The sequence below is a fragment of the Xiphophorus maculatus genome, chromosome 8, assembly GCF_002775205.1.
Source record: "Xiphophorus maculatus strain JP 163 A chromosome 8, X_maculatus-5.0-male, whole genome shotgun sequence".
Lineage (NCBI taxonomy): Eukaryota > Metazoa > Chordata > Actinopteri > Cyprinodontiformes > Poeciliidae > Xiphophorus > Xiphophorus maculatus.
The window spans coordinates 1,501,171-1,527,623 of NC_036450.1; the positions used below are offsets into that span (position 1 = coordinate 1,501,171).

The 26,453-nt window shown below is 43.2% G+C and overlaps 3 protein-coding genes across 4 annotated transcripts; 1 reads left to right on the forward strand and 2 right to left on the reverse strand.

The window, feature by feature from the left end:
- Window positions 1–2,025: 2,025 nt before the first annotated feature.
- wdr91 (WD repeat domain 91) lies at window positions 2,026–14,652 on the reverse strand. The gene is made up of 18 exons (XM_023338559.1): window positions 14,563–14,652; window positions 12,713–12,846; window positions 12,464–12,643; window positions 11,374–11,581; window positions 10,258–10,340; window positions 9,877–9,986; window positions 7,003–7,171; window positions 5,230–5,406; window positions 4,998–5,164; window positions 4,869–4,923; window positions 4,693–4,788; window positions 4,431–4,525; window positions 3,509–3,662; window positions 3,253–3,361; window positions 3,061–3,173; window positions 2,883–2,990; window positions 2,570–2,659; window positions 2,026–2,317 (listed from the first exon to the last, which is right to left on the reverse strand). Exons 2-18 carry the CDS (start codon window positions 12,833–12,835, stop codon window positions 2,153–2,155), a joined length of 2,202 nt encoding a protein of 733 aa, XP_023194327.1. The 5' UTR covers window positions 12,836–12,846; window positions 14,563–14,652; the 3' UTR covers window positions 2,026–2,152.
- Window positions 14,653–15,523: 871 nt separating this feature from the next.
- LOC102227041 (sperm-associated antigen 16 protein-like) lies at window positions 15,524–18,792 on the forward strand. Its single transcript, XM_023338756.1, has 3 exons — window positions 15,524–16,770; window positions 17,236–17,340; window positions 18,122–18,792. The coding sequence occupies exons 1-3, from the start codon at window positions 15,883–15,885 to the stop codon at window positions 18,767–18,769; spliced, it is 1,641 nt and encodes a 546-aa protein (XP_023194524.1). The 5' UTR covers window positions 15,524–15,882; the 3' UTR covers window positions 18,770–18,792.
- Window positions 18,793–18,945: 153 nt separating this feature from the next.
- On the reverse strand, window positions 18,946–25,878 carry c8h18orf54 (chromosome 8 C18orf54 homolog). Of its 2 annotated transcripts, XM_023338758.1 has the most exons (15): window positions 25,666–25,877; window positions 24,346–24,487; window positions 24,133–24,274; window positions 23,696–23,863; window positions 23,404–23,563; window positions 22,677–22,731; window positions 22,453–22,603; window positions 22,266–22,375; window positions 21,775–21,895; window positions 21,566–21,706; window positions 20,873–20,936; window positions 20,757–20,799; window positions 20,386–20,538; window positions 19,622–19,677; window positions 18,946–19,063 (listed from the first exon to the last, which is right to left on the reverse strand). In XM_023338758.1, exons 2-15 carry the CDS (start codon window positions 24,484–24,486, stop codon window positions 18,967–18,969), a joined length of 1,602 nt encoding a protein of 533 aa, XP_023194526.1. In that variant the 5' UTR covers window position 24,487; window positions 25,666–25,877; the 3' UTR covers window positions 18,946–18,966. The 2 variants fall into 2 exon arrangements, with proteins under 2 accessions (XP_023194526.1, XP_023194525.1); XM_023338757.1 differs by having other exon boundaries at window positions 18,970–19,677; window positions 25,666–25,878.
- Between the last annotated feature and the right edge of the window lie 575 nt (window positions 25,879–26,453).

The window sequence follows — 26,453 nt, forward strand, 5'->3', positions numbered from 1 at the left end:
AACCTGTTAAATTACGACCTAAAAAACTTTATTCGAGCCTAAAAGACTAAAAAAACTAAAACATACATTTCACCTCACAACTGGACCAACAGTCAGAATATGCTTCCCACCACATTGTGCTCGTTTCCTCGTGTTAAATAACAACTTTCTTCCTCTCTCTCATTTTCTCTCTTTCTTACATAATTAATAGGTTACTTAATATTTACACACACACACACATTTACACGTCCCCTCCATGGGCTGCCACCTTATCGTGGTGGGGGGGTTTGAGTGTCCCAGTGATCCTAGGAGTTATGCTGTCGGGGCTTCATGCCTCTGGTTGGGCCACCCAATGCAGACAGGTCCAAGGTGAGGAACCAGAACCAAGTGCAGCCCAAAGATCCCTTATGATGAATACGACCGTTGGAAACAGTGGTTGTACCCGCCCCTACATGAGGTCCCACCCTGGAGCCAGGCCTGGGGGCGGGGCACGTTGGGGAGCCCCTGGTGGCCGGGCTTTAACCCATGGAGCCCGGCCGGGCTCAGCCCGAAAAGAGCCCATGGGTTCCGGCTAGAAATAGTCGGACTCACTGAGTGCATGGCTCTGGTTCTGGAGCCGGTCTCCTTGAAAGGGGTTGGATGTTCTCCCACCCTGGAGTTGCCCCTTGTGAGAGGCGCTGGGCAGGAGTGGGCTTTCTTGTTGCCTCCATCTTGGTGCCTGTACATTGGGGTGAACAAGAGGATAGCCTCTCCCTCTACCTACGGGTTTGGGTCGGGTTCTGACTGTTTACCCACCTTTTTAAGTCCTTGGAGGGGGTACTGGAGAGTGCCCCTCCTGGGAACTGCCTTGTTATACTGGAGGGCTTTTCTCCGTTGGGTCTCTGGGCTCCCTTAGAGACGGGGTGAGAAGCCCAGGAATCCAGGAGTCACTGATGTGTTTACATATATCCAGGGTTTCCCCCAGGGTATTATAAGCCCCCTGACCTCCTGCATCAAGGTAGGAGTCAAGATGAAACCCCACTGCGTTGCTCTGCTGTGCAGCTCGATGTGAACTGCAGGTATAACATGTAGTTGTGCTTGAAGAGGAGCGTTGAGTGAGCAGTGAGAATGATTTATCTTTGTGAACAAAGAATCATGTTGCCCAGCGTGGCTCTGTGTCTGCGCTGTAAACTTTATGTCTGTGTTCTTAACATCTTTTCATACAAAAACACGATGGTGAGGGAAGAAACACAGTTTAACCTAATTTGGTTCTAATTACAAAGACAGGAAATCCACCTGCCACACATACGGCTGAGAGAGAGCGAGACGGGGAGGCCGAACAAAACGAAACGATTCTTTATGTGGGAGGATGACAAATAACCTGACTGTCCCAGTGTCGAATACTTTTAAAAATCATATTTTATAGGAAAGTATATTAATGAACCTGATTCTCCTTCCTGATCTTCTGCTCTGTGTACTAAACACCTCAGATATGAAAACTTATGCAACTACTTAAATTAAACCTTAAAATCACAGCCCCTTACTCTGTATATACAGGAGTCTATATATACAGAGGTGGGCGCACTTACGCTAATCCGCTAATAGCAGAGCTAATTAGCTTTGGTTAGCTTCAGCTAATTTTGAAAACCTTTAACTTAGCTTACTCTAAATTATTTTTTCCAGAGAAATAGTTTATTTGGCTGCTTTTAAACTTTCAGTTGAATAAAGTTTGACATCTGGTTTGAAGTTTTATTATTGATTGAATAATTCTTCAAATAGTTAGACGTTTATATCCATGCTCTTATTTTGAAGGGCATAAAGACCACACAGCAGTTCGGTTTGTTCTCCTCTTTTTCCTGTTGCGTCACGTTAACGCTTTAGCAGGAATTAGCATTAGTTTATGCTAAATTCTGTGTTGCTGCAGCACTTTAGTGTTAGCTTCTGCTAAATGCCTTGTTGGTCTAGCTAGCGCTTCAGCATCAGTTGAACTGACCTTGACGTCATTAAACGGATCCAGAATCTCAGATTTTCCTTTGAGCCTCAACAGAACCAAACTGAAGACGGGCGTTAGGCTGAAACTTTAAGTCAGACTTTAATGCTGATTGCAACATGAAACAAAAATAGACGTTAGACAACATTAGAAACTGCACAGTGATCCGTTTACGTCGGCCTTTGACCCCCGACGTCTTCAGGGTCACGACTTTTGTGCGAGCAGCGTGCTGAGTTTGATCTTCCCGTCCATGGAGGCCGTGAGGCAGGTGCCGCAGTCGACCGCGGAGCACCAATCCACCGTCACCACCGGGGCTTTGTGTCCGCCCAGCGACAGCACCCGATCCAGCGCTGGCTCCCCATTGGTCAGCTGGAAGAGGAGGAGCAAAGAGTCAGAAACGTCAGGAGTTCCTCAGGGCTCCACTCTCAGGTCACCTTTAGTTAAAACTCCATACAGCAAGTTTTAAAGAGTATTACAATAAAACTAAAACAAATAAAGCAACTTTTGTTTCACACCTGCCACTGATTCGACCCTTCAAACCTTTAGCTAGGCTACCGCTAACAAAGAGGCTACAAATGAGCAAAAGGACTGATGATGAGGAGGATGATGAAGGGTACGCACTCGGTAGATGAGTCCTCCGGAGCTGGAGCAGGTCAGGACGTGTTGACCCTCAGAGTCGAAGGCAAACAGTCTTCCTCTGGGAACCTGAACCTGTAAGACGGATCAGACGGGCACAGCTAAGCTAATCCGCTAATAGCACAGCTAATTTTCTGTTTAGCGCTGTAGCGTTAGCTAAGCTAATGTTTATGATTATCAGCTTGTGGTTAGCACAGGTAACCGTTAAGCTAAAGATCATGTCCAGTTTGTGCACCTTCTGGTCGTCATGTCGACGGGTTCGGTCGGTTTGGATCCTTTGTGATTAAATGAGACTCACCTGTTTGTAGCCGCTGTACCCCGACAGGACGAAGGGGCCGGTGGCGTCCTGAGGCAGAACCTGCTCCGACTGCTTCACGCCGCAGCGGTGGATGTTCCACTGGATGAACTGAACACAAACACACCGATTTCAGTCCGGCGGTCGAGCCAGCAGAACTACGCGGCCTGCGCGCGCTCACCTTCCTGTCCTCCCCGACGCTGAAAACCGTATTTTCATCGTAGCTGAACTCCACGCTGTAAACTTCTCCATCATGAGCCCTCCAGCTCATGGCGCTCTCGTAGCGCTGCATGTCTACAGCGGGAGCAGACGCACCAATCAGTTCCACCCAAACATGACTACAGACTGCTGACGGAGTTTTTACAACACCAACCAAACAGCCTGATGACGCCGTCAGCAGCTCCCGTCACCAGCAGGTTCCCGTTGTGGTTGAAGGCGGTGCAGTTAATGGCTACTGGTTCTGGTTCCAGTGAGAACTGGAGCTGGAAGACAGGGGATTAAATTATTAACATAAAATCCTTTTCAAAGGTTAAATGTTTCCAGTGCATCAGAAAACATACTGGATCTCAGCTAAAACAATATTTTAACATATTATACCTAATATGTTGCTAAGCTAGTTAGCTCCCCACCTGCTGTTTGACGGTCTTGGTGTCCCAGAGCAGCAGCTGACCGGACACCGGGATGGGAAGCCGAGGAACAGAATCAACACTTCCAGAGCGGCTGAGAGCTGCAGCTGAGCAGACGAACGACGAACCGCTGGGGCTGCAGGCTAACGACAAAATACTGACAGACAAAATCCAAAGTTATCAAAATAAATTCACTCCTCTGGGACAAAATACTCCAGCATCTGGATCATTTGGTACTCTCTAGTTGACATTTTTGACATAATGTAAATATGTTTTATTTCTATTGACTAAAAACAAATTAAAGTGTTGCAATTAGCAGCTAAAAAGCTAGCTAGCTAGCATGTTGCTAATCTCCATTCACAAATAGCTACTGATTTATGATTTGGTTCCGGAAATTCATGGAAAACTAATTTCATTTGAAGCTGAATTAAGTTTTTGACAGATTCCAAAGGAAATATTAAACTCTTTTGCTGCTTCATGCTAACTGTTTAGCTAATTGCTAACTTTTCTTATCAATCTGCTTTTCTGATGTATTAATAATACAATCTGGATTATTGGCGAATAAAAGTTTAATATGAAATCTTTTCTCACTGCTTTTTAAACTTCATGGGAATAAAAAATATCATCTGCAAACTGTTTGATTGTAGCATTTAGCAGCTAATACGTTAGCTGGTTGCTAATGTCTCTCATCCATTCGTACAGCATTTATGTTCTTATGACCCATTTATACATTAATATTTATTATGAAATCTGCTCAAACCTGAGTTTAAGGGTCAAATAAATATCTTTATAGGCTAATTGCTTTACTGCGCAATTTGGCAGCTAACATGCTAACTAAAGTGTTACAGCTGAGTGTTTTAGCCCAGAAGTAGCATTGTTAGCATGTTCATGTAGATTGTAAGCCAACAGTTAGCTGATGGTTTACCGTGGATGAGTTTCATCGATGTTCATCTCATAGAGATTCTTCTTGGCTTCTGTGTCGTAGAGTCGCACCGTCCCAACGCCGCTGCCTAATAACAACTGACCAGACAAACATTCAGTCACCAGGGTTAGCCGCCATCCTGTGCTAAAGTACTGATCCATCCTGTGGCCCGGTTTTAAAGAGGATTTCCAGAGATGCTAATAGAAAAATCACGACTGGATCAAGACTTTCCTCACAGCAGCAGCAGAGTTTGTCCAAGTCTTACCAGTCTGTCTGGTTTGGTGGCCCACTCCAGGGACAGGAGAGGAGACTTGGACATGATGGTGGCTTTGGTCTGCATCATGGGGTTGAAGGACCAAACCTTCAGAGAGAGGAGAGAGTTTCTTACACTTAGTTTGATTTTTCAGAGGTTAGAAGATGGTAAAATAAAAATAAACAAACCTTTATGACACCGTCTACATCCAAACTGGCAACCCGGCGCCCAGAGCTGTCGACCCTGCAGACAGGCAGCAGGTTTGAGTTCCGGTTTAAAGTCTGTCGGAGTTCAGGTGTTCAGGTGTGACTCTGTACCTGCAGTGCATGATGGAGGAGTGATGCTCGCCGTACTCCTCCTGGCTCAGTTTGATGAAGGGCTGCTCCACCTGCAGGCCTCCGTCCTCCCTGCCGGAGGAATCCGACGGCTCCAACAAGCTCTTCGCTGCGGTCGCATCCACGTCGTCCGCTCTGCTCTCTGCAGCCTGAGGGAAACGTAAAGCTGAGCTGAAGCTCCTCAGACTCAGAGCGCTGACCAGGTGAGGCGTACCTGAGGGGACGGCCTGGAGAAAAGCTCCTTCCTCTCCTTCTCGTGCTCCTGGATCCTCCTGTGTCGGCTGTTCTGGTTCATGGCCTGAGGCTGGGAACTGGGAGCCTCGCTGGACGAAGACTGGCTGGAGGCGGCTTTTACCTCCTTAGACTGGGACGACTCTTTACACTTTACAGCCTAAAAATAAATCATTTGTTTTAATTATAAATAATGGGGGAAATAAAATCTGTGTTTTGGTTCAACTCAGTTTTGCAACAGATCAGATTTATTGTCATTGTCATCAACAGATTACAGATTGAGATTTGCTCGACTCGAGTTAAGATGCAGGTTATGTGTATATACATAATATACAAAGGTAAAGAAATGAATAGTACAAAATGAGAAATAAATAGACATCAGAAGATGGTTGCAGCGCCTGGAGGTGTCGCAACAGAATTGACATTTTTAACAAAGTGATGTCAAGAGCAGAAGTTCTTATGCCTTTGAATTTAGTGCCATGGTTGCCATCGGGTAAAAACTGTGTTTTAGACGATTTGTCCTGGTTTTTATTGCTCTGTATCTCTTGCCTGATGGCAGCAGCAGGAAGAGACCATGGCCAGGGTGTGAAGAGAACTAGAACCACGCTAACAAAATAAAAACAATAAATTCATTCTGAAACTTGTGTTGAAGTTTTATCGCCTGTTAAAAATTATTCTAGTAATTAGACGTTTATATTCATGCTCTTATTTTGAAGACGCAGCAGTTCCATTTCCTCTCCTCATGTTCCCCACTTTTTTCCCCAATAACTTTATTTAAAACAAGAAACATACAGGAACAAAATAAAACAGACAGAACGGAAAAAGATATAAACACGAATACAATATCTAAGGGAATTATACAGCATGTAAATTATGATGTCAAAACTAAATTAGTGACTGAGGGTGAGGACGGCAACCGTGCTAACGGTTAGCACTTTACTGTTAGCTTGCACTAAATACTATATTGGTGTAGCGCTTCAGCATTAGCTCCTGCTAATCACTGTGTTGTTATTGTGCTTTAGCGTTAGCTTCAACTAAATACCAAGTTAGGGTACAATGCATTAGCATTAGCTTCCATTAAATATGTTGTTGGTGTAGCGTTTAGCTTCTGCTAAGCATCATGTTGGTGTAGCCCATTAGCATTATTGGACCAAATGTTCACGATTAGTGCTTTAGGGTTAGCACAGCTAACCCTTTAGTTAGCGTTGCCTAAAATGAACCAAAGAAATAACTGAGGTTCCAGGACAGAAGCTCATCAGAAACCAAGAATGGATTCTGCTCACCTTTGCAAACATTAAACAGGTAAAACCAAACAGTCAGGATAACCTGCTGTCCCCTGATTGGCTGATCAAACCTCTGCTGTCCCCTGATTGGCTGATCGAACCCCTGCTGTCCCTTGATTGGCTGATCGAACCCCTGCTGTCCCCTGATTGGCTGATCAAACTCCTGCTGTCCCCTGATTGGCTGATCAAACCTCTGCTGTCCCCTGATTGGCTGATCAAACCCCTGCTGTCACCTGATTGGCTGATCAAACTCCTGCTGTCCCCTGCTTGGCTGATCAAACCTCTGCTGTCACCTGATTGGCTGATCAAACCTCTGCTGTCCCCTGATTGGCTGATCAAACCTCTGCTGTCACCTGATTGGCTGATCAAACCTCTGCTGTCACCTGATTGGCTGATCAAACCTCTGCTGTCCCCTGATTGGCTGATCAAACTCCTGCTGTCCCCTGATTGGCTGATCAAACCCCTGCTGTCACCTGATTGGCTGGCAGCTCCTTCCTGCCCATCACTGCCTGGTTCGGGGACCCTGAGGTGGGCGGCGGCGCCTTCATCGGGGCCCGTTTGGCCTGAGGCAGCAGCGTGGAGAAGAAGTTCCTGGAGGGCGCGGCGGCGGCGCTGACGACTCGCTGACTCGACACCAAGTCCCTGCGACACACAAGAGTTCAACAAACACAGATGAACTGGTTCAAACCGAGTCCAAACTGAACTGATTGACACGGTAAAAGAATCACCTTATTTTACAGAAAACCTATGAATGTTTTATTTGGTCTTAATGACATTGGATTAGGATTTCTAAATCGTATTTTTATCTTTATAAAAATGTTATTTAACACATTTTCTCTAATAGTTCATTGATTGGTGTATTTATAGTAAAACTGTGATGGTTTCCAATGTCCTGCAGAAACTTTAATGATAATAATAATAAAAAAGTGGATGACGGATGGAAGTGTTGCATTCTGGGAGCAGAAGTGGATCTTCCACGGTTCTGGACGGTTTCTGTGGTTCACTTCGAAGAATCAGACCCGTCAAAAGTACAATTTATTCAGGCTTCATGTGTTTCCTGCTAAATGTTACATTTTATATCTCAAAGTGTTTATGGAACAGGAGCTGTTCTGGTCTTCAGTCTCAGATTTTCCTTTTCTTTACAGAAACTGATCTTTACTGCAAATTGATTTCTACAAATGGATCATGGACAAAGATAACAATTCATCAGGTGAATTGTTTATTTGGCAACATCATCACAGCACACAGTTTAAACTCTAACAGCAGAAATAAATAAGCAACAACACAAATCAGGTCAAAACACTTCACATATAAATAAATGTTTATAACACACAGAACTGATCAAGTGCAAGAAGAAAATCCACCCAAAAGTGATTTAAAGTGTTTTAAATGAGGAGTTATGAAGACATGAATAAACAAACAGACACAAACATTATCTGTCGCTATGCAGACATCAGTTTACCTTTAGGACACTCACCGTGGCTATTTCTCATACAAACACCTTTTAATTTTCAAACTGAAATATTAATCTTTACTCAGATGGGTTAGGCTGGTTTTGATGGTTGCCATGCCAACAGTAAATGTAACAGAAAATAGCAGCCGCTGCCATTTGGATGTGAATCATTTCATGTTGATGCATTCTGGCCTGTAAACATAAGCTAGCGCCGCTGCACAGAAAGTTCTGCACAACATGGCAGACGGTCGATGAGGCTAAATAAATGCAGCTAGCTGAAGGAGAGCACAGCTAGCAAACAGTTAAAATCATAAACACTTATGAAGGACAAATCAAGAATAAAAAAATGGACAATTAAAAAGGTTCTGATTGAAATAAAACCAGATATAAGTCTGTTTTAAACCTATGGAGCCAGAATGTTCTACAGTCGCTAACGAATGCTAAAGCTATTTTGGTTAGATAACAAAAATGTTACTAAACTTAGTAATTATTACTAAGGGTATAACTTCCCTTGGTAATATTAGTAATTTAAAAATATTACTAAAAATCATTTTTGAGTAGAAATTAGAGCAGAAACTCAGTGCTAACATTAACACCAAAGCTTATTGCTAACAATGTTAGCACAAAAGCAAAAGGCTAAATGCATGGCAACCAAAACCAACAGCTGAAAACATTATGCTTGAAGTTAAATTCTGCTAACATTAGCAATGAAGCAAAGTGCTAACATTAGCAATGAAGCAAAGTGCTAACATTAGCAAGGTAACACTGGATGTGAAAACAATAGCACTGAAGCTAATTGCTAACACCAAACAAAAGAAACTGTTAACATTAGAAGTAGAACTAAACTGTTGAAATCAATATAAAGCTAAGAGCTAACAACATTAGCAGCAAAGCTAAGTGCTGAAAAATGTTGGTTAGATCAAGTACCTCAGATCTAAAGAAACCTTTAGTACTTTGTTCTTTTCCAGAACATCTCTCGCTACATGCCATGTGTGTTTTCTGTAGTTTTTGTTTTAAGTCTCTTTAACAAACTTCAAAACAACCAAAATCCACTTACAGCCCACAGTGAGTAAATGAGGTCATGTGACAGTTATATGAGATACATTAGCAATAAAGCTAAGCAACATTAGCCCCAAAATGCTAATAAAATGATTTCAACCAAAAATAGCACTGCACAAAATGCTAAACATTAGCAATACCTTAGTACTAAAAGCTGCCAATACAGAATATATGACCAAAATTTAAAACAAGTGCATTAAACATTAAACCTAACAAACTAATGATGAACATGAAAACTTCTACATTAGCAGGAAACTAAATGCTACAATTAGCATCAATTAGCACTGATGGTAAAAGCTGTCAGCATTAATAACAAAAGCAGATATTAAATGTAAGTATTAAACTTAAATCATTAAAACAATTAATTGAGTCTTAATTCTGAGCATTAATTTTAAATGATAAAGAATTAGCACTGAAGTTAAATCCTGAGAACATTAGCATGTTCATCAGCACTGATGATGAAGCTAAAACTATTAGCACTGAAGCTAACAGCCAACAATTTGACCACATAACCAAAAACCCAACACTGAAACAAAATGCTGAAAACATTAGCATTGAAGCTAAAACTGACCAATATTAACAACAGCTAACTTAACTTAATATCAGATAATACAACTGATAAAGTAGATGTAACATGTAAAAGCAGTAACATCTATAAATGTCAGATATGTAGCCATGGCAACCACTTTGGGTCAGTAAAATCTGTCCTGTTGGCCGTTTCTCAGCTCTTGTAACAAAATATCACTAAATGTCTTGAATTCTGACTAAAAACAGGAGGAAGGCACTAATCAAGGCTTCGGTCAGTCATCAGTAAAGAGAGATGTTAGAGGCTCACAGCTCAGTGTCTCCCAGCCGGTCCATGTTCTGGACGTACAGCGGCAGCTTGTGCTGCACCGCCTCGTCTCCGTCCTTCTGGTCCCGACTCTCAGTCTGCAGGGCGAACAGCTGGAGAAACACACAAAACTCTGTCAGAATAATAAAACACAACATCATTCTGCAAACATCAGCTGAAGCGTAACGGCGTCAGAGATGAAACTACTGATGAAAAAGTAAAGGACTGAGGCTGCTACGGCCTAGTCAAAGTCCAGCCCTGATCGAAATGCTGCTCAGAAACCTCAATGAACTGAAGCAGCGCTGGCAATGAAAGCAGATCAAACCATGTAGAGACAGACTGATCAACCTGATCCACTGGATCAGAAACACTTCCTCCCCTCACCACTTGGCGGAGCTGTTCGTTCTCCTCGGCCAGACTCGTCATCCTCTGGACCTCGGAGTCGAAGCTCAGCAGAACCGGCTGAGGTGGAGCTCAGTTAAGGAACCAAAAGATTCACCTGCAAAATGTGACTCAGGTATAAATAAAGCAGGTCCATTTGATTTATGGTTTTTACTTGCACTATTATACTGTTACCAATATGCTGATAATTTCTGGAGCAATTTATCGTCCAGCAGAAATGATTGCTGTGACCGGTCCAGCATTCAGATTTCAGATCCAAAATACATTGTTAGGTGAAATGTATATATTATCATATATTTGTTGTTTCCTTTATAACAATAGTGTTTCATATTTGATGTTCCATGATTGTTTTCTTTTCTCTAAACATAAAGACTGTTTCTGTATGTTTTGATCTACTTTATCTCCGTCTTCACAAGAGGGCCTCCCTGAAGAGAAGCAGTGATAACCGGGCTCACAGGGTTTATTACTCAGCAGGAACTTCTTCTTCCTTTGAGCTGTTAGATAGCTGACGAATCGTCGCCTTGAAGATATACGACCTGTTCTGTTTTTACTCTGTGTTCTAATGCAAGATAACATGTGTTTAGTTAGTGATTGTCATTAGCACTGCAACTAAAATGCTTTGACCCCACCCTTTAGAGTTGCAGTGCTCTCTGTGATAGGGACTCCGAAGATAATAAAAAGAGAGGAGCGGACAAATGTGTTTTCAGGGCGGTCGGAGATTTGTAACTGTAAACACATCTCTGTCCGTTCTCCTCGCGAGTACAAAAGAATCTAACTCTCTTGTCTTTTCTGTGTTGTTCAACTTGTCTTTAATAGGTGTCAAACCTGACATACATAAAAGTGGCTAAACAGGCTTGTAAAACAAGATGGCCGCCCTGGGTGCTCTGACTTTAGACTATTGGGAAAAACTCCAGATTTTCCAAAACTGTAATGTTTTTCTCTTCACCAGATCAGTTGACTGAGAACAAATTCTCATTTTCACATCGAAATGTTCCAAAAACATCGAAACAAAAGACGAAAATTAGACGAATCTGTCAGATTGATTTATCGCCTCGTTCAGCCTGTTTATCTGCAGCTGCGGCTTCCTGTGAAGGATATGCATGCACTGGAACAGGACCGACAGGAAGTTGTGCAGCGACACCAGGAAGGTGTCGGCCCACTGGCGGGAAAAGTACGGCCCGAAGGCCGGGTTCTGCTCTGGGGTCGGGATGAAGGGCAGGATGAACCAGTCGCGCCACTCGGCCTGACCCTGCAGCTCCAACGCCTGCTTCTGGAAGAACTCCTGCGTCTTCTCCAGGTTTCCTTTCTGCACGGGTCAGAAACGGGTTTGAAACTGGTTAAACACAAGTCGGAAACTGGTCAGAAACGGATCGAAAACGGGTCAAAATCAAGTCAGAAACGGGTCAGAAACGGGTCAGAAATGGGTCAGAAACGGGTCATGCACTGAGTCATGAAAACGACACAAAATCACACAAAGAATCAGAAAAAGGTCCCAATGTTTTCATATTAATTGTCTACAAGGAAATGACATTTCACAGGTTTCAATTCTGAGGAAGGAGCTCAGCTATGCTAGCTTGACTATGAAATTTTAGCATGTAGATGTGCTGCAGGCCGGTGTGTTTCTAACATAAGGTGACCAACACAGCTACACTGACAGATTATCAGCAGAGCAAATGTTTATCATAGATTGTCACTTATTAATATTAGCAAAATAAACAACAACCCTGAAAACTAAAAGAACGTGAAACTGTAACGGACTGAAGGTTCTGTTTTGGTGATTTATGTGAAGAATGTTTTTGTGTTTTTGGTTCAAATTCAAGTTGATCAGGAACACTCGTGCGGCGGTGAAGCTGTCAGTCAGTTGCCATGGCAACAGGTCTGTGCGTACAGTAAAGTCGACACAAAGCGTTATTATAAGTTGCTTTTCACGTTTTCTGCCTTATTTCCCGTTGTGGCGCGCTGCATGAAACGTATTTTATGTAGCGAAACATCAGGAACTTTGTCAGCTTTGATTCAAGTCGTATTTTATAGAAACTGATAAGAAATGAGGCGTTATGTAACCGGTTCCTGCTGGTCTCGCATTAGAACAGTCCGGTTCTGACTCGGTGAACGGTAACGGCACCTAGTGATAGCGGCTAACCGGCTCCCTCTGGCTGACAGGCAGCTGGTTCTGGATCAGGTACCAGACCTGGATGGTGTTGATGACGTAGTAGCGGTACAGGCTGGTTCTCAGCTTGTTGACGGTGGACCGGTACACGTCCTCCAGCCTGCAGAACAGGCGCCGGTCCAGATACAGCCAGTACTCCTTCAGCCCGGCCAGGTCAAAGCTCTGCACCAGCTGCTGCAGCTGCTCGATGATCCGGTCCACCTGGGGGACAGAGGAACCGTCAGACCGGGTCAGGTCCAGTCCAGTCCAGTCCAGTCCGGTCCAACGCACCCGGAAGCCTTTCTCCTTGTCCGCCTTGATGTCGCTGTCCAGCTGCTTCAGCGTGCTGGTGAAGCCTCGGTACAGCAGATACTCCCGGACGTGTTTGTCCGTCCGTTCCACCGCAGAACCCATCCTGACCAGAACTGAGACCAAACAGGAAGTGACCAAACAGGAAGTAACACTCCGCTCGAGTGGAAACATCAACAACAACAAAAAATGTCAAATCATCAACTAAACACATCTGTTAGGTTTGGTGGTTTATTTCTTTCAAGCAGAAACATCCTGAGAATCGTTTAAGCTGGAAGCCTGTCGTGTTTCTGGACGATGAATCGTCCCAAAGGTTATTGTGATAAACAATAATATAATGCAAGAACACAAAGATCAATAAACTTTCAATTCTGACAACTGGAAGATATTTTAAATATATAACATAAATAAAACAGATGAAAATGGATGAAATGGTTGAATGGATGGATGGATGGATGGATGGATGGATGGATGGATGGATGGAAATAAAAAAACAACAAATAAAATGAATTATGAGTCTCTGCAAACAAAATGATCCATCAATAAAAGAAGCTAGTTGAGACTGAAAACTTTTATTATCCAGTTTTTGGTAGAAACAGAGAAACAACAAATCATGCAAAAGAAAATTATTGAGCTCATTTTAATTTATCATGCAATTTATTGGTTTATTGATTACTGCAACAAGCCTAGCAGGATCTATAAAGCATTGAAATTCCTAGTCCTGGGAATTGTGAATCAATTCAGAAATTGATTTTAAAATGCAAGTTAAACGTCTTTGCTGCTTCTATTTCTATATTTTATTACGAGTTCACCGACCACCGTATGCATCTCCAATAATTCTTAGATATTTTCTTATTTAAGAAAAAGCTAAATACTTAAGCTAAGCTAACACTGGTACAGAATTTTATGATCAAATCTATTTTTGTTTGAATATAAACTGATTACATTTGATTCAGTAAATGTTCTAGTTGTTTACACTCTTTTCCTCGGTTCGGTCAGATTTGAACAGAATCTCTCAACCGTTTCAGAAAAATGGTTTCTGAATTTAAAAATGTTCCTGAATCAAACTGAAAGCTAGATTTAAAGATTCACATCTCTAGTTTAAAAACCCACTGCAAAAGAATAAAAATCCAAAATTATTCAAACTGTATTTTTTTTCAAACAATAACCCAGAGTTTCAATAACAAAACGTAATCTGAGTTAAACTACATTTCTTTATCTATGCCAATCAGTGCTCCTCTGCATCCTAAAGAAAACAGCTCCCTCATCATAATACTACCTCCACCATGTTTTATAATCTTAAAACAATGATATTTCTCAGTTCTTCTGTTTTTCTTTGAACTTTTTATCTCACTTTCAAGGGAATAAAACTAAATAAAGCCGCTAGTGAAAACGTTTCAATCCTTCAGCCAGGAAAACGGTTCCTACACTTCAGCCCTGACCAGCGTTGTGTTGACAAGTAACAGGCAGTTTAAAGAACCAGTTAGCTTAATGAACCCGGGTTAGCCGGTTCTGGAGGTTCTGTAATGGTTCCAGAACCATCTTTAACCCAAACGGAATTTAAAAACTTTAAATTAAGCGTTTGTTCCGCTGCAGTTAACACGTGTGACCGTAAACAGATCGACCTGAACACATGAGTATTAATATTTCCTCCGTTAACAGTTAAAGGCAGGAATTTCTGTTTGTTCTGGACCGGAAACAGCCGTTAAAGCACACACCGAACCGGAACCAGAACCGGTAAATGTTCTGTGTTTAGCAGCTAAACCTCCGAGAGCAGAAAAATGTTTAACTCATATTTAACAATTCATAAAAAACAAAAAATATATATTTACAACAGAGAGGGACGATCTTCCTGCTGATTCCTTCCGGCTGACAGTCATGTGAGGAAGTCACGTGACCAGAGTCAGGCGGAAACAGCGCCGTCTGCCGGCCAGTCAGTAAAACCATCCAAATTATTATAACAGGCTTTGGTCTTATTTTAGGAGAATTGTATGAATTTATGAAATTGTAGAAGCAAAACAAATAAATCTAAAAATACTTTATTGTAACAACACAATTAACTCATAAATGAAGTAACAATAAAATGAAAATAACTTCAATACAAGGTACAGTTGAGGGATAGTTCTATAAAAACAGAAATAAGTTTTTATTTTTTAAAATAATTCATCAGACTTAGTCTGTATCCTAAACACATACCAATCAAAAACCACGAATAAACTAAAAAAATATATGTATTTTATGGATAGAACATTTAAAAGGTAATGTAATTTATACTTAAAAAATTATTTTTAACGTGTTTTTTCTTATTTTAATTGTCTTACTGCGTGGCCAGACAATTAGGCCTTTATTCTATTTTTTGTTTTGTATGTTGGAAGACATTGAGAATAAATCCAGGATTAAAACATTTTCGTTTCTTTCTTCTAACTTCCCGAACATCTCAACATGTTTTCGGAGAACTCACCGGAAGCTGCCGTCGCTTCTGCACCAGCCTGGTTCCGACCCGGTTTCTTACCGGGCAGCCCACAAACTTTAAATAACGCTGAACACGTGGTCGTCATGGTAACAGAATAAACAATTAACTGCGTTAATATGAAATAAATTAACTTCACAAATATTGATTCAAGTCAAATTATTACTATTTATTAATATTTAATAATCATAAATGAAACACTTCTTAATCGGATTTTTAAAATAATGTGTGATTAATGCTTGTTTAATGTAAAATTTAAATATATTAAGATATAAATAATGAATATAAAGACACAGGCTAACAGAAAAAAACAAATAAAGGATTTACCATGAGATGTAAAGAAGCATATAGAAATTTAAAGAGAAGATATAGATTCTATTTAGAAACCTGTTTCTGAATAAACATATTTAGACTGAAGAGTTTAATGGAATAATTTAGAGTCTGATAAAAGTTTTCAGTTAAACTCATTATAAAGTTCCCTGTCATCATTAACTCTGAACATTTAATTTCTCTTTGGGATCAATAAAGTAGTTTTGATTCAAAATTTAATTTGAATCAAAAGTTTAAAATGTGCTGTTTCTTTAACGCGCCGATGCGTTGCCACGGTAACGGAGTAAACAATAATGACTTCCGAAGGTGAGCTGTTGCCTTGGCGACGCGAAAACAAGGAGAAGGACAGAAAATGTCAGCGAAGAAAAAAGACAAAGTGGAGGAGAAAAAAGACAAAGTGGAGGAGAACTGTGACTCCATCAAGGAGGAGGATGAGGATGAGGAGAAGGAGGAAGAGGAGAAGGAGGAGGAGGAGGAAGAGGAGGAGGACGGCTCCTCTTCATCCTCAGCCTCTTCATCCCCGGTGAACCCAGAAGACCCGGTGGTCCAGGACATCCCGGAGTCGGTGGAGGACTTCCTGCGGAACTTCCTCCGCAAGCTGGGCTTGACCCGGACCCTGAGTCTCTTCGAGCTGGAGTGGCACAGCCGGGCCAGGGGCGGCGGCGGCGGCATCTTCGTCCCGGACGCGCTGACCCACCGCCAGGCGCTGCTGGAGAAGCTGGAGGCCGTACGCGGCGACGCCGAGCAGCTCCGGAAGCAGGTGCTGACGGCGGCGCAGAGCCTGCTGCGCATGCAGCAGGAGAGCGACTACCACCGGCAGCAGCACCGGCGGCTCTCCGAGCAGAAGCACGTCCTGACCGGGGACTGCAAGCAGCTGCAGGAGCAGCTGCAGGACTCCCAGGAGGCGCTGAAGCGGCTGCGGGACAAACACGAAGCGGCTCTGCGGACCAAGACGCTCCTCGGGCTGCAGAAAGAGCGAGCCCAGAGGCTTCCGGAACCGGAACCGGAGACACCCAGCAGGAAGCCTCCACCCAGCAGCCCGAGCGGAGCCATGGAGCCCTGCGGGCTGCCGGCTGGTCCGGAGGCTCCGGAGAAGAGCAGCTTCCAGCTGTTCTGCTCCTTCCGGGCGCACCAGCTGCCCATCAGCGGCGTGGCGCCGCACCCCGGCAGGCCGCTGCTGGCCTCGGCCAGCGACGACCGCACCTGGAGGCTGTGGGACCTGCCGCGCAGCGGGGAGAAGGTAGGCCGGCCTCTGGGGCCGCACGTCCATTACCAACGCGGTAAAACTTTGTTTATATTCCGCTAATGTGGGAAAGAAATCCGCAATTGCGGTGTTTCCATTAATGTCCAAAAATTTATTTTCTTGTTGATATTGTAATTACTGTTACAAAATATTCAAATTAACATTGAAATTAAGAAAAAAATTGACTTAAGCCAATAAAAAAAAACAAGTTTTTGCGCCATGATGAGGCGGATTTTCAGTCTATGAAAACAACCGGACGTTACTACTAGAGGAAACAACAAAGAAGAGAAAACAGGAAGTAGAAAAAGGTGATGTTTGTTTTTTTATACCAGAGCTCTCAGCATCACACATCTATTACCCCAAAGGTTCTATTTCAGTAAAAAGCTTTGGGGGCCAATTTGGCCCCTGGGCCTTGAGTTTGACACCTAAGCTGTAGGGTGATGCTGTGAATGTTGACGTCAGGTTGCCCGGATGCTGCTGATAGGGGAGGGCCACTCTGATTGGCTGTCAGGCTGCAGCTTCCACCCTGAAGGATCCAGACTGGCCACAACCAGCGGAGACAAGACGGTGAGTTTCCGTTTGAAAACGTGACTCAGGCTCCACAGATTACACCGGAGCCACTTTTAAACCAAACTATCAACACTTTGGATCAGGCTTGATTATTTATTTAAATTGGTGACATGAGCAACTCCGTAAGAAGACCCAGCTCTTATTTTGATAGCTCACTTCCAGTTACTGGCAAGGGAATTAGCATATTAGCTAAACATTCAGTTCAGTGCTAAATGTCTATCTTGCTAACTAAATGTGTAGCTTAAATTTAAATACTTAACTTACTTAGTTTGCTAACTAAATATTTAGTTTGACTCTCTCCCACATCCTTCAGCAGATTTGCTTGTTTTTAGTCGAGTTTAATGGATTTTCCAGATCTGTGAAGGGAAAACATGTCGCAGGAAACATTTCCTTCCTGTTTCCTGGTTGGTTTCATAGTTTCTGGTTTCCTGTTTCCTGGTTTCCTGTCTCCTGGTTTCCTGTTTCCTGATTTCCTGTTTCCTGTCTCCTGGTTTCCTGTCTCCTGATTTCCTGTTTCCTGGTTTCCTGTCTCCTGGTTTCCTGTTTCCTGGTTTCCTGTCTCCTGGTTTCCTGTTTCCTGTCTCCTGGTTTCCTGTTTCCTGGTTTCCTGTCTCCTGGTTTCCTGTTTCCTGGTTTCCTGTTTCCTGGTTTCCTGTCTCCTGGTTTCCTGTCTCCTGGTTTCCTGGTTTCCTGTCTCCTGGTTTCCTGTTTCCTGGTTTCCTGTCTCCTGGTTTCCTGTTTCCTGTCTCCTGACTGCAGGTTCTGGTTTGTGCTGCAGGTCCGACTCTGGGACTTCTCTGCGTGTCGCTGTGTGCTGCTGCTGGCCGGTCACAGCCAGCCCACCTGGGGCAGCTCCTTCCACTCCGGCGGCCATATTCTGGCGTCCTGCTCCGCCGACGGGACGGCCCGGATGTGGGACCCCAGCCGCGGCTGCTGCAGGATGATCCTGCGGCGCCACGGTGCCTCGGTGAACAGCGTGGCCTTCCTGCCGTGCTCCGACCTGCTGCTCACCTCCTCCGCCGATAAGACGGTGGTGGTTTGGGACGGCCGGCTGGGCGTGAGCACCGCCACGTTCCGTGGACACCGCCACCCCTGCAACCACGCCGCCTTCAGCCCCACCACGAACGCCGTGGCGTCCTGTGACTCCAGGGGCACCGTCCACCTGTGGGACACCCGGAAGCCGGCGGCGCCGACGGGTGTCGTGGACGCTGGGCCGCACGCCGCCAACCAGGTGGCCTTCAACCAATCGGGGAAGCTGCTGGCGGTTGCTAGCGGCGACTGTTTGGTGCGGCTGGTGGAGGCGGAGTCGTGTGGCGTGAGCTCCCTGGCGGGACACAGGAAGAGCGTCCAGAGCGTGACCTTTGACCTCCAGGGTGGGACTCTGATGTCGGCTGGCAGCGACGGACTGATCAACGTCTGGCTCTGATGTTTGGACCAGTCAGAACCGACCCGCAGGTCCAACTACCAGAGAATAAACTTTATGCAGCACTGGAGCACTTCCTGCTGCGGGAGGAAACAGGAAGTTAGCGCCGAGTTCCTCTAATAAAGATTCAGAGCTACTGAAACGTTTTTATTTGAGTCCGAGGTTCAGAACGTCAGCAGAACCGGGCCGGCCCGTCTGCTTCAGGACGAGTCCTGCTGGGAGGAGGAGTCCGTCCGTCTTCCTCTCTGACCCGGATCCTCCACCAGCAGCTTCAGGCGGTTCAGGTACAGCCCGACTCTGAAAACAGGAAGTGACATCCAGGAAGTGACAACCAGGAAGTTCACCTTGATGGAACACAGCAATTTATTAGAAATGAAACTGGATTAAGTGCAATTACAGAAACAACAATTCAGGTGTTTTATTTTATACTAAAACAAATTAAAATAATCCCACATCATGATGCTGCCACCACCTTGCATCACTGTTAGTAATCAGAGCTGCATTAAAGCTGATGAACGCAAAGATTTAGTGACAATCTGAAGTAAGTTTGTGTGCAGAACTCAGGTGCTTTGTTTTGGATTTAAAATCCCACAGCATGATGCTGCCACCACTGTGCCTCACTGTACAAACAGGCTCCATTTCCCCTCATATTAACCAACGTTCCTAGTGTGCTGTTGCTCCTTGGTTCCTAATTTGACTAAAAACGTGAAGAAGCAACAAATTTAGCTAAATTTATGAAGAATGACACATGCAGATTTTACAACTTTTTGTATTTTTTTATGGAATAATTTCAACATTGTAAAGTACCAGAAAACGTTTCTGTTCGGATTTGTGTTGAACGGTTTGAAGTCTGACCTCTTTAGCGATGGACTTCCTGGGAAACTCTGCAGCTCTGGATCAACGTCGGCTTCCTGCAACACACATCAGCTCCTGTTTTACCACGACTGGACCAGCAGGGGGCGACAAATCACAGAAACACCCGGAACCGAACTGGATACATGTTAAAGAAAGAGAGGCCGGGTTTAACCAGAACTCTGGAGCAAATGTATGGAGGACCAATCCTGGAAAAACTGACATAACAAATAAATGGCCGGATGAAGCGATTAAACTGTCAAATATCGCATCCAAAAAAACAATAATTTTCACAATTTATTTGATTATACAGGGTGACCTACTGTATATGAATATTTATCATTTTCAACAGTATTAATATTTCATATTATCTGTATGATCTGGGTTACCTTTTTCCTAATTTTTCCATATTGTGAATATATTTAATTTAAAAAAATTACTTTCATATTTTATTTCATTAAATTTTTAATGTTTTCCATATTTTGTATTTAAATTTATTTTATCAATGTACCATAGAAAACAAAAATAATAACTAAATGAAAATAATGAGATAAAATGTGAGTAAAAGTAAAAAATCCTGTGTAAATAAGTGCAAAATAAATACAAAACGTAAAAATTAAATTGTGACGCCTGTGACAGAGCGGCGTGTCAAAAGGTCAGAGTCTCTGTGCTTCCACACACCAGAGTTCAATAATCGGGTCATTAGCAGGATTCTGTAGAACTTATTTTGCTAAGTTGGTGTAAAACGGGTTCTGCTGAAGCTCCACCTGTTTCTCCGGCGTCTTCTGTCCGTCGGCGTCCATCCGCTGCCGCTGAAGCTCCGCCTCCACGGCCTGGAGCCGGAACAGCATCTGCTTCATGGCCTCCACTGGGCCGGGCTGCGTACCGGTGTCGTTTCCATGGTAACCACTGCTCAAAACCTGAGAGAGCAAATTCAGTGATTTGATTATATTTTTAAGAGCGATTATGAGAAATATTAGCAAATAAAACAAAGATAAAGACTCTAAAGATTAAATATTTTGTGTTTATTCAACTGATTTAGCATGTTAGCTTCTTATAAACCCATCAGTGTTATAATTATTATCATAACTGTGGAGCATTAAGCGCGATCAGTAATGCCTGCCAGGACGAGAGTTACCTCCTGATCCAGAAGAGTCTGATCCGACTCCAGCTCTGTGGTTCTGCAGGTTCATCACAAGTTTGAGTCACTGAGGGAAATCTGAACGGACCAATCATGTAGGAAATGGATCTTACAGAGTGGGGGAGGGGCAGCGAAGAGGCGAGGACAGCAGCAGGTCCTCGGTGCCAACAGGACTCACTGAAAAACAAACCAGCTCAGTGGCTAATAAAAAGCTAGCTGCGCTAACCCCAAACAGAGTCACTAAAATGCTACGTCAGTATGGCATTTAGCCGAAGCTAATACTAATTCGCAATATAAACATGGTGTTTATCAGAGAATGAAGAAACTAAACTGATATATCAACGTGGCATTTAGTGGAACATAATGTTAAAGGGCTACATTTTGATTTCCACCACGAGTCATTGTTACTACATGTGCTACAGCAGACTCCACCGCCCTCTGCTGGTTCAAGTTCGTCATTTCACTCCAACAAAACAGTTATTAGAGCTTTTGAATTAATTCAGAAAAACTAATGTAGAGGAAGCTAAATGCGCTAAACATTTTCAAAGTTAGCAAAAGCGCTACATGAAAAGTTAGCTCCTCCATTAGTACATTAGCAGAAGCGGGACCACATCAGGGTTCCTGAAGCTGCAGCTCTGAGTTTAGCCGCAGGTCAGAGGTCAAGGTCCGACATGAACTGAGTGTTTGTTGGACGTATTTAACAAAAACTGAAGAATTTCTTTATCGTTTCTCTGCAATTCACTTCAGAAGGAATGTTTTGAACGTCATGTCTTACTGAGTGTGATGTCATGAGTTCCTGGTCTCACCTTTCCCTCCAGAACCCTCTGCTCCTCCAGAACCCTCTGCTCCTGCAGAACCTCCTGCTCCTCCAGAACCTTCTGCTCCTCCAGAACTCAGGGCGTCCAGAACCTGATCGGCCTTCTGGATCAGAGACTCAATCCTGTTGTCTGGACGGGTTCAGCATCATGTTAGCCTCAGTGGGTTTGCTGCTGAGTGGACCCTGCTGTGTTCGTACCTCTGAACGGCGCCGCCAGGCTGCCGGATCCGTTGCCCTGGGCGGTGAGGGCAGAGATGTGTTCGGCCAGCTGCAGCCGCAGCTCTCGGAGCGTCTGCTCCCCTTCAGCCTGAACCACACACTGAAAACGAGACGAGAACAGAAAACAGAAACACGTTTTCATCCTCAGGATCCTCAGGATGCACCGATCCGATATCAATACCTGCATCGGTCCCGGTATTGAAAGACAATCTAGATCTGGTATCGTGACAATGTTTTTTATATCATATTATTGGTATGTGAGCCATTTAATAACAACCGAAGGAAACATGGATTATTCTGTAAAATGAAACCATGAGCCTAGAAAACACGACGCTGCCCCTTTAAGGCAGATAGGCTGTTTTTCTGGATCGGTATCGGCCGATAATAAACCTCAGATTTTGTGTCGGTGGTGAAAAAGCGGATGAGTGCATCCCTAAATGAGATTAAAGGTAAAGAAGCTTAACTCTGACCTTTGACCTCCCTCTCAGCTGTGCTGGCGCTGCCTTCAGCTCTCCGTCCATCTCCAGGTCCAACACCCAGGACGGAGCTCTCCCTCTGGCCGCTCCAGGTGAAGCATCGCCTGGGAAACAACAGACATCCGGCTGCAGTCAGACCAGACCAAGCGAGCGCAGAGACAGGAAGTGACCTGCGGCGTACCGCGCTCCTTCCAGGGCGGTGGCTCGGCGGCACGGAGGACCCAGCTGGGGTAGGTCAGGTCCGGCAGGCTGCTGACCTCAGAGCAGCCCAGGACCGACTTGTTGCTGGTCAGCCAGCGAGGAAGGTGCAGATCTGCAGCTCTGTGTGCAGACTGAGGAGGCCGGGGTTAAAGGACCAGAGGGAGGTTCAGGTACTACAACAGGTCAGTAAACCAAACCACCTACAGCAGGAATGTCAGCAGACTGGCTCAGTCTGTCTGTCTGCAGCCTCCCTCTCGACCTGGAGGAGGAAACATTCAAATGATTCAGTCCATCAGATCAAAATAAACCCTGGAGGAGCAAAGATCAGATAAAACTGTTTACTCAGGATTCAATGCAAACGACACACCGACTCTTTACTCCATGTTTTCATTTTTAACATAAGTGGGAATAAAAAAGCGATTCCTGAATTCTTTATGCCTTTGTGCATAAACTGCAGAATTTTAAAATAATAAACAGATTTTTCATTTCTAGCTGGAAGACATTATTCTTGCTTTCTTTTATTAACTTGGATTCATGCTAATGCGCATTTGAAGACACCATTTTGGATTTTTTATAAAAATGAAGCAGGAATGCGGCGATATGAACGGTTGGCCCGATACTGATAGCTGATGTTAATATTGATGTTTTGGCCGATAATTTGTATTTACTGATTTTTTTTTTCTACAGTTTTGACACTTTTTGGTAAAAAACAACCAGAACCAGACAGAATTAAGATGGGTGTAATTATAGGTTTTTGATTTTGGCCCAGTTTGATTTATCGGGCCGATAAAGAACGGACTGATATCGAGCGATACCGACGTTGGTGCCGGTTTATCGTGCATCATAATTTAAACCTTTATTTGATTCATGTTGTGAAGATTTGTAGTTTTTCTGTCACCAGTTCTGCAGAATCCAAACAGACTCCACCAACCTGGAGGTCCTAGCAGGAAAACGGTTCTGTTTCTGGTTCTGGTACTGGTCTGGAGGCCCTGGGTCCAGGTGAAGGTGTTGGTGAGCAACATGGCTGCTGCTGAGTCTGGATCCGGCGCAGGACGGGACCGGTTCAGAACCCCGGGACCGGCACAGGACGCCTGACGTCAGGGAGACAGACACAGACGGCTCCTTTAATGTTTAACGTAACGTTTATCACAAACTGACGACAAACTTCCAGCACAACTTCTGAAACATGGGCCGGTGTGAGTCCTGGTGGTGCGTTCAAGGACCTTGGATGAAGGCAGACGTGTGAGTGACGGGCATCGTGCCGTCGCAGGGGATGGACAGCAGCTCTTCTGTCGTCATGGAGACGCGGTCGCGGTTCAGGCGGTGATGGAGGGAGCTGACGGGGAGGCTGAGGAAGTCCAGCTCCCAGTCGGTCAGACGCTCCCGGAGGACTGCAGGCCACAACCAGATCAGCCAATCAGAACACAGGAAGCTCAGGTTACACACAGATCAGCCAATCAGATCACTGCAAACTCCACTTACAGTGAGTATTTATGCAATCCTTTATTTCATGGTTTAGATTTTAAGTTAATTTGCTTTATCATGAAATTAAATAGTTTTTTATGCCAAAAAAAGCCACATTTTTTTACCCCTGATCCCTCCATGGTGGATCCCTCCATGGTGGATGAATACTTATTTTTATTATATTTCTATGACGCACCGTCTCTGTTTCTGGCCGTCCTGTGATTGGCCGGCTGGCTGCGTGGCAGAACCAGCGACGCCGTCAGCGACCTGCACTGCTGGCAGCTGCGGTTGAAGTCTGTGATGTAGGCGTCCAGCGCCGCCGACGCCGAATCAAAGACCTGCAGGTGGAAAAAAACACACCTCAGAATCACCCGGCAACAAGCGCCTCACCGCTCTTCATCATCATCACCTGGTCTCTGAACCTGAAGGTGGCGCTGGCGCTGCGGCCCGCAGGCTGCAGGCCGCTGCGCAGGTGGCCAGAGCGCGACAGCAGAGACGTCACCGTCGACTCCGGGGACAGACAGTCACTCCCCAGGCTGCTGGACTCCATCCTTTATTTACACAGAAATAAACCCAAATCAAGTTCTGACCGAGTTTTAAATCCACTACCAAATGCCCGGGGTAGAGCACTCAAACACTGTACTCTAGTCAGAGTCGTCTAACATACTTTTACTCAAGTAAAAAGTAATCATTCATAAAAATAATTAAGGAATAAACAAGTATTTGGTAAAAAGAGGCTGCTGAAGTAACTGATCAGAATATAAGATTTTATATTTAAAAATGATTTAATCAAACACATTTTATGTAATTTTTTATTTATTTTTATGTTTTTGACAATGATAGATATGTGTACCTGTTTTGGTTTTTGCTATCCGTTGTTTTACTGAGTTTGTTCATAACATGTAAATTCTACTTATCAATGTATACATAAGAATTTATTAATAAATAATATTTACACATAAATGTTCTTTACATTATATTATCAGTTGCAGAATAAATAATATAAATGATACAAAAATAAATGTGTACAGTGTAAATAATATAATATTACATTATTTAACATTATTTATCATACTAATAATATAAATATAAATAAATAACAATAAATATTAGTTAGAAGAAAAACTTTTCCATATCTATTTTTTTCTATATAAAATTGATTAACCTAATGGGTTAAAAGGTTGGTATTTATAAGTTAGAACAGGGTAAAGTATTTGCAGTTATAATGTACATTGTTTACCGTTTCTTGATTTCTTGTTCGTCTCCAAATGTTTAGAACTACAAAGCTGCTGTAGAAACAAGAGGTCTCACTTCAATATAAACTGCAGGCCTGCATTTTTTGGTTAAAACACGTTTGTTCTTCATTCAGTGAAGTTACTCACAGTGGGCAGAGAATCCAGAAATATCACTAAAGTAAACGTAAAACGTACAGTGTAGTATAACTACTCCTAAAAGTATCTGATTATTTTTTTAGTTTCTAAAGTAAATGTAGCTAGTTACTACCTATCTCTAAATGTATCCCTGTGGGATCAACATAGGAGATGGAAGTTTGCCATCTCTTGTTTTATATGTAGAGCAAACGGTGCTAAAATAACTTTTAATGGCTAAACAGAAAAAAAATCCCCGTTTAAAGTTTCAACCTCAGCTCTAACAGAAGTTGAGTTAACGGGGAGTTTTTACTGGAGAATCAGAATAAAGATGGCGAACTGAATCTCAGAAGTTTTCTCACCTAAACTCCGCCGAGCTGCGCTGCGAAGAGAACCGGAAGCTGCAAACATGGACGAAAATAACCGAAAAACATTTTATGGTCTGAAATGTGTTTTATCCATGTCCAGCCGTGGGGTAACGGTTAATCCAGGAGGACTCCCTGGTTACGGTCTACAACTAAGCCGCTCAGAGTCAGTTTGAACTGACAGGTTGCTAACAGGAAGTAGTCAAACATTAAACGGAAGTAGCTGCGTTGAACTCTTTGAAGTGTTGACATCGGTCTGTTTGCTGTGAAACAGATATATTTCCACTGTTCATACATAAACCGGTTTTTTCACCCCATTATTATTATTATTATTATTATTTTTTTTTTTTTTTTTTTTTTCCCGGTTTTATTTCACACAGGTTTGCTCTGTGTTGGAAGAATGTACATTTGGTTTAAAAATTTGCCTTATAAACATTCAGTTTAATTAATTTTCTTTGATTTTATGTTCGCTAATTTAAAACTAAAACACCGGGCAGTACATAATTACGATATACTGTAGTTGCTGTGTTTGTTTTCTATAGGCCTGTCTCCTCCATAAGCACAGAATCCACTTAATCTACAAAAATATAGATGAAAGAAATCTCAGTCTGTATTATGAGTTTGTTTAGACTGTATTATTGTTGTTCTTTGGATGCTTTTTAAAAATGTATTTATTTATTTTACTTTTTTCACCAAAAATATTATTGAATTCTACCTGTAAAGATAATCTGCCACAAAACATTTATTATTATTATTATTATTATTATTATTATTATTATTATTAT

Excerpts from the sequence above, each read along its gene's own strand:
- wdr91 (XM_023338559.1), bottom strand. The coding sequence starts at position 12,835 with ATGGGTTCTGCGGTGGAACGGACGGACAAACACGTCCGGGAGTATCTG. Across the intron at positions 3,663-4,430 it reads ATCGATGAAACTCATCCACG|TATTTTGTCGTTAGCCTGCA; the intron begins GTAAACCATCAG and ends TTTGTCTGTCAG. Across the intron at positions 2,991-3,060 it reads GCGTCGGGGAGGACAGGAAG|TTCATCCAGTGGAACATCCA; the intron begins GTGAGCGCGCGC and ends GTTTGTGTTCAG.
- LOC102227041 (XM_023338756.1), top strand. The coding sequence starts at position 15,883 with ATGTCAGCGAAGAAAAAAGACAAAGTGGAGGAGAAAAAAGACAAAGTG. Across the intron at positions 16,771-17,235 it reads TGCCGCGCAGCGGGGAGAAG|GTTGCCCGGATGCTGCTGAT; the intron begins GTAGGCCGGCCT and ends TGTTGACGTCAG. Across the intron at positions 17,341-18,121 it reads CAACCAGCGGAGACAAGACG|GTCCGACTCTGGGACTTCTC; the intron begins GTGAGTTTCCGT and ends TTTGTGCTGCAG.
- c8h18orf54 (XM_023338757.1), bottom strand. The coding sequence starts at position 24,486 with ATGGAGTCCAGCAGCCTGGGGAGTGACTGTCTGTCCCCGGAGTCGACG. Across the intron at positions 21,896-22,265 it reads AGCTGAGAGGGAGGTCAAAG|TGTGTGGTTCAGGCTGAAGG; the intron begins GTCAGAGTTAAG and ends TCTCGTTTTCAG. Across the intron at positions 21,707-21,774 it reads CCTGGCGGCGCCGTTCAGAG|ACAACAGGATTGAGTCTCTG; the intron begins GTACGAACACAG and ends GAACCCGTCCAG.